General features: G+C 42.6%; 1 protein-coding gene across 1 annotated transcript in view; it reads right to left on the reverse strand.

The window, feature by feature from the left end:
- Positions 1-14,314, reverse strand: part of myo3a (myosin IIIA) — a 355,589-nt gene that overhangs the window by 296,591 nt on the left and 44,684 nt on the right. Inside the window, 1 exon segment of the mRNA XM_048606878.1 lies at positions 61-105. Coding sequence (XP_048462835.1) covers positions 61-105 — 45 coding nt within the window.

Here is a 14,314-nt window from a genome sequence, read left to right on the forward strand (position 1 = left end):
CTCCAGCATCTGCAGTTCCTACACTTTCTAGATCAATTATGGATGGGCAGTAAATTCTGCCTCAGTGAGCAATATCCACATCTCACTCATGAGTAAAAAGAAGTCCTAACATAAGGCTCAATAATTACAATTCAGAACACAAGGCAATTTTTTCTTCTGACTAACAAGATAACTTGGGTGCAGTTCTGGCATCCATTGTATAGGAAGGGTGTGGTGTCCTTGGAGAAGGTGTGGAGGGGATTTCCAAGGATGTTACCATCTGTTATGAAGAAAGATTGGATAGACTGGAGTTCTTTTCCTTAGAGCAGAGGAGATTGAGAGGGGATTTGATCGGGAGGTATAAAATTATAAGGGCATAGTTGGGGCAGAAAGGGAGGAATTTTTCCCCTTGCTGGAGGGATCAGTGACCAGGGACATAGATTTAAAATCAAGGCAGAAGGTTTAGAGGAGATATGAGGATAACCTTTTTCATCCAGAGGGTGCTAGGAATCTGGAGCTTCTAAGAGTGGTAGAGACCGAACCCCTCATAACATTTAAGAAATATTAAGAAGTATGCCAAAGGAAACAAGGATGTAGGTCAAATATTAGAAAATGAAGTTGGAATATTTAGGTGATGGTTTTTGAGCAGCTCAATGTGATGGCTTGATGGATCTTTTTCTGTGCTGTAGATCTCCAATATTATATGACTCTAACTTAATGAAAAGTCTGATTCATCACATGCATTAAAAAAAGATATAATCGATGAGTCTTTTACAACCTTATTTATAATTGAATTGAATTTTCTTTGCTAACAATAGAAATTAGTCACATAGCCAAGAATATGATCTATAATTTGCAATGAGTTCATTCAGATGATCTGGGTTAGCAATATGAGTGTTACAATTAAGAATTGGAATTAGAATTTGGTTTTATTGTCACGTGTACTCAAATACAGAAGTACAGGAGTACGGTGAAAAGTTTACAATGTCACCTTTCATGGCACCATCTGGGGTACAAAATACCGAAGTACAAATTTTTGATACAAAAAGAGGAATAAAGAAGAAAATAATTGCATTACCTACAGTGTATAAGTTAGAAATAAGACACAGTTAAAAGGATAAACATTACAGTGAGAGAAACATGTTACAGATAAAAATTACATTTCAGTAGATCAGTTCAGGGATTTCCATCCATGGCTTGACTGGCCTCACAATTTACCGACTGGCTGTGCCAGACCCCAATCCAGACCTCCAGCTCTGCTCCAGACCTCCAGCCCGCTCCACTCCAGCTCTCAGCTGCTCCAGGTCTCCAGCCTGCTCCGCTCCGGCTCTCAACCACTCTGCACCATTCCAGTGCTCCAGTCCACTCCATTCCAGCTCTCAGCTGCTCCAAGATAAGTTTTCTTATCAAAAAGAAAACTTGAAGACTCAGTGTCTTCAATGTGAAGGAAGAGACAAATCAGAAATTCAGTTTCACTCCTGCTGAATCTTATTGAAAACCGTTAGTGCCAATTGTCACTCAGCTGGTAACACTTTCATCTTGGAATCAAGAAGGTGTACAAATGATTAATGTCAGTCGCGTAATAAGGACAAACAAGAACCATAGTAAACATAGACAGTTCAGAGGGGAATTGAAAAAATAAATATGAGAAGGAAAGGGAACGAATGAGAAAAGTGTAGCTGCTTACATAAAGGGAATCTAAAAGTCTTTCAAAAACAAATAAATTTTAAATGAGTAGTAAAAGGAAGAATGGAACTGATTAGATCCAAAAAGAGGATTTGTGAACGGAGGTAAGAGGCATGGCTGAGGTATTAGATAAACAAAATTTGAAGATGATGTGAAACTTGTAGATATTGTGTTATGGACCAGACCAAAGCCCCTCAAAACATGGCAAGGTTATCGACTAGACCCGACTTCTTTTTCATTTAAAGATAAGTGTAAGGTGCTGCATTCCAGATGTGGTTCAATTGGTCAAACTACTGGGCTTTAAATAAAACATCCTTTTCTTACACTGCAGTTAAAATACAAACAAAAAAAAAGGAATTGACATAACTTTAACTCTATCAAAGTACTTAGTTAAATGATACATTATTTTGTTACTACTCACCAACTGTTCCGATATAGCAGCATCCCATAAACAAACCCTTGGCAAAGGCAAATTCAGCAAAACAGTGTTATTCTCACATGCCGTCTTCTTACTTCAATCCAGCAGAATGAAATACTGAAACAAGTAGTCTAGCAGCAGAAAGAGACCTCAGACTTATGCAGCAGCAGAGAGAGAGCTGTATTGAACAGCTTTAACTCCAAAACCTCAACATTAACAATTGAAAGCAAAAACTAAAACTCTGGATCTGTGTGAGCCTGACTCCACCCACTCATGCTTCTTTTGTCTAAAAAAAACCCCAAAGCCACTTACTCTGCTTTCCATGGCATGGCAACCTCAGCACCAGGTTTACAACATCTCTCTTCAAAAGAACCAGGACAGAACAAATCTCTCTTAAAGGCACATCTTGTCACAATTGTACACTGTGAAGAGGATCATATCAAACTTCAAAAGGACATTGGTTGGCAGAATGGACTGTATTAATGGGCATAGTATGAAGTAGTTCCTCTCTGATTCAGTTCACTCTACATATGGAGGTGATTTTCCTTTGATTGGCTGACACTATAATTGAAATTCCGTCGGTAGTTTGGGGATTTCTGGGATGAATTCAGTGACTGCACCCTTGTATTTTGAGGCCGGATCAGATATACTGTCTTTTAGATGAGAAACGAAAATTAGACTCTGTCTATTCTCATAGTTGCATGTTAAAGTTCCCATGGCAGTATTTTGAAAGCAGCAGAGAGTTATCTGGTGCCCTGGCCAATATTTATCCTTAAATCAATAGCACAGAGAATCTGTAGTCATTTCCACATTGCTGTTTGTGTGATTCAGTTGTGCAAATATTGGCTGCTGAATTTTTTGTATTACTACAGTGGCTGCATTTTAAGAGTAGTTCACTGGCTGTTAGTAGTAATGTCACTGGGCTAGTAATTCAAAACATCACGTTAATGTTCTCATGGTGAAATTTGATTTCAATAAAGAAAAGCTAGCTAAATGGCGATCATGTAACCACTGTGAATTATTGTAAAAACCATTTGGTTCACTATCTCCATTAGGAAGGATATTTGCCATCCTTACCAAGTCTGACCTACATGTGACACCAGATTCCCAGTAATGTGGTTGGCTCTTAACTGCCCACTGGGTAAATAGAGATGAGCAACAAATGCTGGCCTAAATGGCAGATAACTATGAATGTCAATTAGGGTCTTGGCAGATTGAACAGTTTCAGTCTATAGTCTGACAAATATGATTGATCAACTGGACAAGGTGCCTAGTGGCAGGATTGTATTAGTGGTGTGTTCAGATCTCTAATGTACATTGATCCCTGAGGAACCATATCACAGCAAGAATCAGCAGCTTCAGAACAGAAGCAGACAAACTTGGGAGAAAACCAAAGTTAATTGGATTCCTATTAGCTGCGCATGCTCCATAAAGACACTGATGGTCCATTGTCTGTGTTCATTTGCGGAAGTGATACCAACATAAAAATCATGAATAGAATTTAAATAGTAACTCCCATAAATATCAGACTGAGTAAAATGTGGAATTATTATTTCTTTGATTATTGCCTTTAGTTTAGGACTTTTGCAGGTGTGGGGATATTGGTGGGGGCGTGGTGGAGGGGGGATCGTTGGTGGTGTTCAAAGAACAAAGAACAAAGAAAATTACAGCACAGGAACAGGCCCTTTGGCCCTCCAAGCCTGCGCTGATCCAGATCCTGTCGCCTATTTTCCAAGGGTCTGTATCCCTCTGCTCCCTGTCCATTCATGTATCTGTCTAGATACATCTTAATGACTCTATCGTGCCCGCCTCTACCACCTCCGCTGGCAACGCATTCCAGGCACCCACCACCCTCTGTGTAAAGAACTTTCCACGCATATCTCCCTTAAACTTTTCCCCTCTCACCTTGAAACCGTGACTTCTAGTAATTCAGTCCCCCCACTCTGGGAAAAAGCTTCTTGCTATCCACCCTGTCTATACCTCTCATGATTTTGTAGACCTTAATCAGGTCCCCCCTCAACCTCCATCTTTCTAATGTAAATAATCCTAATCTACTCAACCTCTCTTCATAGCTAGCGCCCTCCATACCAGGCAACATCCTGGTGAACCTCCTCTGCACCCTCTCCAAAGCATCCACATCCTTTTGGTAATGTGGCAACCAGAACTGTACGCATTATTCCAAATGTGGTCGAACCAAAATCCTATACATCTGTAACATGACCTGTCGACTCTTGTAGTCAATACCCCGTCCAATGAATGAAAGCATGCCATATGCCTTCTTGACCACTCTATCCACCTGCATTGCCACCTTCAGGGTACAATGGACCTGAACACCCAGATCTCTCTGTGCATCAATTTTCCCCAGGGCTTTTCCATTTACCACATAGTTCTCTCTTGAATTGGATCTTCCAAAATGCATCACCTCGCATTTGCCTGGATTGAACTCCATCTGCCATTTCTCCGCCCAACTCTCCAATCTATCTATATTCTGCTACATTCTCCGACAGTCCCCTTCACTATCTGCTTCTCCACCAATCTTAGTGTTATCTGTTCATCGGACATGATACTGTGTGAAACCCCAGGACAATCTCTCCCAGCACACCTGAAGGTCACTAAGATCAATTGAAAAATTGAGATTGTAGAAATGCTTGCCAAGCCAGAGGGTTTGATTGCAGACGTTTTGTCACCCTGCTAGGTAACATCGTCAGGGGCCTCCGGTGAAGTGTTGGTGTTCTGTCCTGCTTGTTATTTATATGCCTCTGTTTGCTGGGGTGGTTGGTATTACTTCTGTTCTGTTTCTCAGTGGTTTGTGTATCGGGTCTAGTTCAATGTGCTTGTTGATGGAGTTCCAGTTGGAATGCCAGGCCTCCAGGAATTCCCTGGCATGTCTCTATTTGGCTTGTGCTATTATGGATATGTTGTCCCAGTCAAATTCGTGTCCTTCTTTGTCCGTGTATACTGAGACCAGTGAGAATTGGTCGTGTCTCTTGGGTTCTAGTTGGTGTTTGTGTATCCATATTGTCAGTTTTCTTCCAGTTTGGCCTATTTAGTGCTTCTCACAGTCCTTGCATGGTATTTTGTAAATTACACCGGTTTTGCTGATTTTCGGTATGGGATACTTTACATTCGTCAGTAGCTGTCGCAGGGTGGTTGTTGGTTTGTGGGCTACCCTGATGCCTAGTGGTCTGTGTAGTCTTGTGATCATCTCTGAAATGTCTTTCATGTACGGTAGGGTGATAGTGAGTCTGGTCTTGTTGTGTTTTCTTGTTGCAGCCTGGCTCAGAGGTAACAGTGGATTGTGCTTTTCAGGTATCTATTCTTTTGAAGACTCTGTATAGGTGTTCCCGTTCTGCTTTGTGTAGTTCCAGTTTGCTACAATGTGTGGTAGATCATTTAAACAGTGTCCTGATGCAGCTCCGTTTGTGGACGTTGGGATGGTTACTAGTGTGATTGAGTATCTGATCCTTTTGTGTGGTCTTCCTGTATACGCTGGTCTGGAGTTCCCCGTTGTTTTTGTGTTCTATCATAATGTTCAGGAAGGGTAGTCGGTTGTTGTTCTCTTCTTCTTTCATGAATTTTGTCCCAGTAAGGATGTTGTTTATGTGTCAGTGGGTTTCTTCTAGTTTTGTGCATTTAGTAATTACAAAGGTATTGTCTACATATCAGACCCAGAGTTTGGGTTTTATAGTGGGGTGTGCTGTCCATTCTAACCTTCGCATTACTGCTTCTGCAATCAGTCCTGATATTGGGGATCCCATCAGTGTTCTGTTGATTTGTTTGTATATGCTGTTGTTGAAGGTGAAGTGGGTTGTGAGGCACAGATCTAGTAGTTTCATGGTGGCGTCCTTATTGATGTTGTTGGTGTCCTGGGTTGTAATCCTACTTGATTCGCCCAGTAGATTTTTTGTTTCTTTGGCTAGATCGATGTTTGTGGATGTAGATAGCGTTATTACATCAAAGGATATCATCATCTTGACATTTTCTATCGTGGTGTCCTTGATGAAGTTGAGGAATTCTTGGGATGAGTGGATGGAGTGGGTAGTGTTGTCTGCTAAGTATTTCCATTTCTGTTGTAGTTCTTTGGCAAGTCTATATGTTGGTGTACCTGGCAGTGAGACAATGGGTCTGAGGGGGACTCCTGTTTGTGTACCTTGGGGAGTCCATAGAATCGGGGTGTGATGGATCCCTCTGGCTTCATTTTTCAGTAGTCTGTCTTGCTGATGTCTCCTGAGTTGTGTAATTTCTTCAGGATCATTGTAATCCGGTTCGCTAACTATGGTGTTGGGTCTATCGCCATCTGTTGGTAAGTGTCAGTATCTGCTATTAGTGCATTAGGTCTCTCAATGTATTGGGCTCAATTGAGGATTACTGTCATGTGTTCTTTGTCCACCAGTAAGATTACAATGTTTCTGTCTTTCTCGAGTCTTTCCAGGGCTTTCCTCTCTTCTATGTTGAATGTGTTCCACTTACCTTTTCTGCTCAGTGTCGGGACTATCATCTCTCTGATGGTCTGTTGTATTTCCTCTGTGAATCTGTTGCTCTTCAGTGTCAATTCCAGCACAATCAGGAAGTTTTTTTGGTGTCTCTGCAGTTATAATTTCAGTCCGCATACTAGGATGGTCTTCTCTGTCTGTAAGTGGTCGGTCTGAGATGTTTTTAATCCATGACTCTGTGTTGTCACTGTCGTTGATATGGGTGATTTTGGACAGTTTTCCTGAAGGGCTATGCTTTTGCTTGTTCTGGTCTTTTGTTGTTGTATGCTGATGGCTTGTTCCAGTGTGGATGTCCACCCCTGGTCAGTTGCATTGGAATACAGAGCTTCTTGGGGCGCAGTTTTCCACTTGTATTTGTGGAGGCAGTTGTGGGCTAGTTGGTGTTCGTGTATAACGAGGGATCCTTTATGTTACTGACCCCTAGGTGTCAGAGGTATCAGAGTAGCCCACAAACCCTACGACAGCTATTGACGCCAAGAGACACGACCAATTCTCACCAAGACAGACCACAACAGGAAGACACAACAGGACCAAACTCACTAATCACCCTATCAAGGACATTTCAGAGATGATCACAAGACTACTCAGACCATTAGGTATCAGGGCAGCCCACAAACCAACAACCACCCTGCAACAGATACTGATGAACATAAAGGATCCCATACTCAAAATCAGCAAAACTGGTGTAATATACAAAATACCATGCAAGGACTGTGAGAAACATTACATAGGCCAAACTGGAGAAAAACTGACAATACGGATACAAACCACTGAGAAACAGAACCGGAAGTGCTACCAACCACCCCAGCAAACCGAGGCATATAAATAACAAGCGGGACAGAACACCAACACTTCACTAGAGGAGCACTGACGATGTTACCCAGCAGGGTAAGGAAATGTCTGCAATCAAACACACCAGCTCCGCGAGCAAGTCTACAACTCGTTTAAATTCTTCCATTTATTTGCTTTTCATGTGCCTTGTGCAATTTTGCAAAACATTTATTATCTTCGAACTTTTTATTATTGTGTTGTAATGACTGCAAAAAGAAATTAAATACCTACTTTAGTCACTGTTGGTGTAATTACTTTTGGTTAGTGTTGGATTTACTAAAAATTCTCCAGCAAATGAGAAGATTGACTCACCTATTCCTTTGTGAATAAAAGATTTTCTAATATCAGCATTGTTATTTACTTGTGGCATAGCAGAAGTATGTCTTGTATTTTTCTTTTATTTAAATTACACTTCAACTTTTAACTGGATTAACACTCCCAGCTGGGCAGCTGAATGCTGGAAATTACAACTTCAGTGGAGAACTTTTTTAAAGTTATGATTTGAAAACACAATATGCTTCAAAAGCTAACAAAGGGAAGACAAAGGGTTTACATGCACCAAAGGAGCTCTTTCTATGACATTATCAGATGGCATAATTTCAAGATCTTTTTCAGTTTTGAGGTAATGTTGAGTCTATGGACACTGTTTTTGCAATTATAGCCTGTTGTGCAGATGGAAAGCATAGATTTAATTCTATATAGCATCAGATGGTAAATAGCTTGCATTTAATTTGACTCAGATAGCATAAACTCTTATCCAGATGCTTTTTGGATACAGAAGATTTAGAGTTTTTAGATTTGGATTTAGGTTTTATTGTCTTGTGTACTCAAGTACAGGTGTACATGAATACAGTGAAAAGTGTAGAATGTCACCATTCTCAGCACCATCGTAGGTACTAAAGTACCTAGGTACAAAATCTAGCTGCAAAAAAAATTAAAGAATTAAGTTAAAAAGTTCATCACTACATGCCACAGATAGCATTGAGATGTATTTCCAGTTAATATTCTTCAAATTTCTCTGTGAGTTTGTCAATTTATGGTAAATTATAGATGGCTTTGAATAGGGTGCTTTGCCTAACAGTATCCAGGATGACATTCAGCAAACTCACTGGAGCTTCAAATCCAAATTTGTCATTTCATGGGATGGATTTAAGTTCAGGTATTGGGAATCCTAACTCACTGTGGTATCCAGGCAACCATCTGACTTGTGGCTCATATTTTCAGAAATAATTGATTCCGTTCCTGATTTCTGTTGATCTTCACTAGTGGGTATTAATGTCTAGTGACATTATCATAGTTCTATTGAGTCTGTTGCTTATTTCTTTTATAAATTTAGTCATTCAAGTGTAATTGGCCATGGGGAGTAGTGCAGAATAGGTGATAGAGAATTGGTCAGTCCATTTTGCATTCTGTCCTATCTGATTTTCTTTACCACTGACAAGGTTTAAAATAGGCAAACAAGTCCCCATTTGGTGCTCCAGCTGGGACCCAACTTCACTGCAGTATTTCTGTATCCGAAAACTTTGTCTTTAATGTATATTTTGCCAGTAATGACAATTCATAAATGGCTATTGCCATCTTAAATTTCCTACAATAAATTCCTAGATAGTTCAAATTTTCTATAATAAATCAAACGGCTCTTTAAGAGAGAATCTAACCACCATTCCTTGACATTCAAAGATATTACTATCACTGAATTCCGCTCTACAGGGGATCAATGATTTAAGAATGTCTGATTAATGGGTGCTCGTAGTTATGAACATGATCCCATACAGGGGTATAATTCTAAAGACCCAACATAAGAATATTTCCTGTACTTACGAACGGTGATTTTATATTGTCCTCCATTGTATTCCAACTTGTGTACAAATCAAATTGTGAACATCCTCCAGAACAGATCCCTTTCTCAATCCAGGGACTGCTTGTATTAACATCCTGGGGATTACCATTGAGCAGAACATAGAACATAGAACATTACAGCACAGTACAGGCCCTTCGGCCCACAATGTTGTGCCGAACTTTTACCTAAACCTAAGGTCTATCTAACCTCCACCCCTACCTTATACTATCATCCATATGCCTATCTAATAGCCGCTTAAATGCCCCTAATGAGGCTGACTCCACTACCCTCTCCGGCAATGCACTCCATGCCCCTACCACTCTCTGAGTGAAAAACCTACCTCTGTCATCTCCCCTATATCTACCTCTACTCACGTTAAAACTATACCCCCTCGTAATAGCTACCTCCACCCTAGGAAAAAGTCTCTGGCTGACCAGAAGCTCAGCTAGACTCATCATATAAATACGATGGCTACAAGAACAGGTCAGAGGCTAGGAATACTGTGGTGAGTTACTCACATTTTGACTCCCCAAAGTCTGTCCACAAGGCATAAGTCAGGAGTCTGATGAAATATTCCCCACTTGCCTGAATGGGTGCAGCCCCAGCAACACTCAAGAAGCTTGACACCATTCAGGATAAAACAGCCTGTTTGACTGATACACAAACACTCAATCCCTCCATCATCGACGTTCAGTAACAACTGACATAGACTACAGCGTTTCAGGAAGGCAACCCACTACCATATCCTCAAGATCAACTAGGGATGGGCAATAAATACCAGCCCAGCTAACACTGCCCATGTCTCACAAGTGAGTAATGAAAAACTCAGATGTAACTCCAATCCTAAATTAATATATTGCATGTGTGTCGAGGTTCACTCATGCTTGACACAGTATGAGGAGTGATACTTTTTTTGATTACAGAAGGATGCAGGATGAGAGAAAGCATCAAAGGTTCAGATTACTGAAGGTGTCATACTTTACAATGGTGTCTCCAGGTGCACTATTGCTAATAAAAACTGAAAGAACTGCGGATGCTGTAAATCAGAAAATAAAACAGAAACAGAAGTAGAAGTTTCTGGAAAAGCTTAGCAGGTCTGGCAGCATCTGTGAAGAGAAATCAGAGTTAACATTTTAAGTCTGGTGATCCTTCCTTAGGAGCGATGGCAGTTAGGAAAATGTCGGCTTATATGCAGAATTTAGGGTGGGGGAAGGGGGTAAGGAGTAAGCAACAATTGGTGATAGAGCCCAAAGAGAGAAAAAACAGTTGGACAGACAAAGGAGTGGATAACCATCTGGCTGGGAGAGTAAAAAGCTGTTAACAGAGACTGTTAGTGACTAACAATAGGTAGTGTGTAATGTCAGACAGTGAAAACAAGGCCTAGTGTGTGGGGTAGGGGGCTCTTATGGGAGAGTTCAGGCCATAAAATTATTGAACTCAATATTAACTCCAGAACGCTGCAGGGTCCCCAAGTGGAAAATGATGTGTTGTTCTTCCAGTTTGCATTGAGCTTCACTGGAACACTGCAGCAAGCCTGAAACACAGATGTTGGTCAGGGAACAGGGTGGTGTGTTAAAGTGGCAGGCAACAGGTAGCTCAGGGTCTTTTCTGTGGACAGAACATAGATGTTCTGCAAAGCAGTCACCTAGTCTACGCTTTGTTTCCCCAAAGTAGAGGACACCACGTTGTGAGTAGGGAATGCAGTAGACAAGATTATGTGAGGTGCAGGTAAAGTGTTGCTTCACCTGGAAGGTATGTTTGGGCCCTTGGATACTGGGGAGGGAAGAGGTAAACGGGCATTTTCGGCGGTTTTGGGGAAGGTGCCGTGGGGCTGTGGGGGGGGTTGTTGGGGTGAAGGAAGAGTGGACCAGGGTGTCCCAGAGGGAACGGTCCCTGAAGAAGGCAGACAAGGAACTGTGTCTGGTGGTGTCTTCTCACTGGAGGTGGCGGAAATGATAGCTGATGATCTTCTTGATCTGAATGATAGTGGGATGGTAGGTAAGGACAAGGGGAACCCTATCGCTGTTGCGGGAGGGAAAAGAGGCGTTGAAGACAGAAGTGCGGGAGATGGGACAGACCAGGTTGAAGGCGCTATCAACAACAGTGCTGGGGAATCCTCGGTTGAGGAGGAAGGTGGACATTTCGGAGTCTCCCTTGTCGAATATGGCCTCAATGGATCATATGTGATGGAGGTGGAGGAACTGGGAGAATGGAATGGAGTTGTTACAGGAAGCAGGGTGAGAGGATGTATAGTCCAGATAATTGTGACAGTTGGGTGGGTTCATAATGGAAATTAGTGGCCAGTCTATCCCCAGAAATGGAAACAGAGAGGCAAGGAAGGGAAGGGAAGAGTCAGATATAGACCAGGAAAAAGCAAGGGTGGTGCGGAAATTGGAGGTGAAATCGATTAACTTTTCCAATTCCGGACGAGAAAGGGAAGCAGCACCGATGATATTGTCGATATAGTAGAGAAAGTGTTGTGGGTGGGAGCCAGAATAGGACTGAAACACAGAATATTCCACGTACCCCATGAAGAGACAAGCATGCAGGTACCCATGGCCATCCCTCTGACCTGAAGAAAATGAGAGGAATTAAAAGAGAAATTGTTCAGGGTGAGGGCGAACTTGGCCAAATGGAGGAGGGTGGTTGTGCATTTGGATGGTTCGGACATTTGCTCCAGAATGCAGCAGAGAGCCCTGAGACCATCCTGGTGGGGGATGGACATGTAAAGGGGTTGCATGTCCACGGTAAACAGGAGGCGGCTGGAGCCTGCAAACTGGAAATTCTGAAACTGGCGTCAGAGGAATCACGGATGTAAGTGGGCAGGGACTGCACCAAGGGAGGAAAGACTGAGTCAAAGTAGGAAGAGATGAGTTCTGTGGGGCAGGAGCAGGCTGAAACAATGCGTCTGCCCGGGCAGTCCTGTTTGTGAATTTTCAGAAGGAAGTAGTTCCCCAGCCCCACACATGTTGCTTCTATCAGCTCGAAGGCAGTGGAGTGGGGAGATCACCAGATGAAATGAGGTCAGTTATTGTAGTTGGCACAATGGCCTGATGCCAGGGGGAGACAGGAGGAGGTATCTGAGAGCTGGCACTCAGCCTCTGCAATGTACAGGTCAGTACGCCAGACTACCACAGCACCACCCTTATCGGCAGGCTTAGTTACAAAGTCAGGGTGCAGTCAGATGAGAGGGAGATCGGTTGGATTGGGTGAGAGGGACAAAGAAATTGAGGTGACCAATGTCACATTGACAGTTCTTGATGAACAAATTGAGTGCAGGTACAAGGCCAGAGAGACAGGTCCAAGAGAAGGGGGAGTGTTGGAGCTGGGCAACGAGATATCTGAAATGGGGTGAGGACTCTTGTCCAAGAAATGGGCACAGAGGTATAGGCGACGGAAGAAGTGTTAGACACCATGTCGTGCTCGTAATTCATTAAAGTGGGGATGTCGAGGGATAAAGCTGAGAGCTTTGAGTACAAAACGTTCAACATCAGAGAGGGGAAGATCAGGAGGGATGGTGAATCCCGACAGGAGGTGGGGTGGGGGAGGGGATGGAGTCAGAGGGAAGGGGAGGGGAGGAAGATTCCAGAGAGCCATGGGTATCTTTGAGTTGTTGCATCTTGTGGGCCTTGATGCCTGAAAGGAAATGGAAAAGTTTCTTGTTAGCACGACGAATGAGCCGAAGGATGAAGTGGAACTGTGCATTGGTGCAGCCCCGACCCAGCGTGACACGATGCTGTTGGAGCGAAAGGTCGAGAGCGTGTGTATGACTTAGCATGGCACTGAGTGTGGATCTCAGGATGCGGTGAAAGTGGCTGTCTGTGGAATGTTAGCCACTAACAGCCCCCATTAATAGCTATTCACCCTCCCAGCCATATCGTTATCAAAGCCTTTGTCTGTCCAATTGTTCTTCTCTCTCTTTGGGCTCTATCCCCACCCTATCATTTACTCCTTACCCCCCGCACCCCCCTATCTTCTGCATGTAAACCGACACTTTCCTAGTGACCATAAGTTCCCAGGAAGGGTCACTGGTCCTGAAACGCGAACTCTAATTTCTCTTCACAGATGCTGCCAGACCTGCTGAGCTTTTCCAGCAACTTCTGTTCTTGGCACTATTATTCATGCCTGATATCACGGAATAATAGATTATTATGGCAAGGGATTCAGTCCTATGTTGCAGAAGGATTTTGTTGTCTCTTCCAACTTCTTTGAGCCCTAATCCACACTCACTAAACGTGACTATCCAGGTGGGTTCCAACCAAGATTTCAGAGCCAGAGCTCCAATAGTCCTGACAGAGCTCCAAAGCTTCAGGAATCCTGATCCTTTTGACAATAAGACACTAAGTCAAAGACTGACTTTTGATAAATATGGTTGTTTGTTGTATGCGCATGTTACTGACTAACTGACATTTACTGCCCATCCCTAATAGACCAGAGGGAAAAATAGGTAAAACCTCTGAACGACACATGAACAAAGGCAAAATAGTGCAGATACTGGAAATCTGAAACAAATGCAAAGAATGCTAGAAAAACTCCGCAGATCTGGCAGCATCTGTGTAGAGAGAGAAACAGAGTTTATGTTGCAAGTCACTGATCACTTCTTCAGAACTGAAAGGTATTGAAAACTGTTTTACTCTTTTGAACAGAGGTATGGGCCCAGTGCAAAAAGCAAATGGGGTTTTTGATGGTGGTGACAGAGAAAAAGAGATGCAAAGTGGGTGTAAGTTAAGGTGTGAAAGGGGTCCCTGCTCAGTGCAAAATAAACAAAACACAAACATGCAATTTGTGTGGTACAATCTGTCCATATAGCATGCAAAACAACACTTTTCATTGTATCTCAGCTCATGTGACAAAAATAAATCAGACTCAAACTCCACTCCCTCAGCCATCTGTAGAGAGACATACACAGTTAAAGGGCTGAACTGGTGCAGGCACGATGTGCTGAATGGCCACCGCCTGTGCTATAGCAATCCTGTGATTTTCAGGAGGGAAAAAGTAGTGAGCAAACTGTATTGGTTGGAAATGAACGTAGTTGTCACATGGACCTTCAATTTTGCAGCATACAAG

This window comes from Rhincodon typus, chromosome 2 (assembly GCF_021869965.1).
Source record: "Rhincodon typus isolate 14 chromosome 2, sRhiTyp1.1, whole genome shotgun sequence".
NCBI classification, from domain to species: Eukaryota; Metazoa; Chordata; class Chondrichthyes; order Orectolobiformes; family Rhincodontidae; genus Rhincodon; species Rhincodon typus.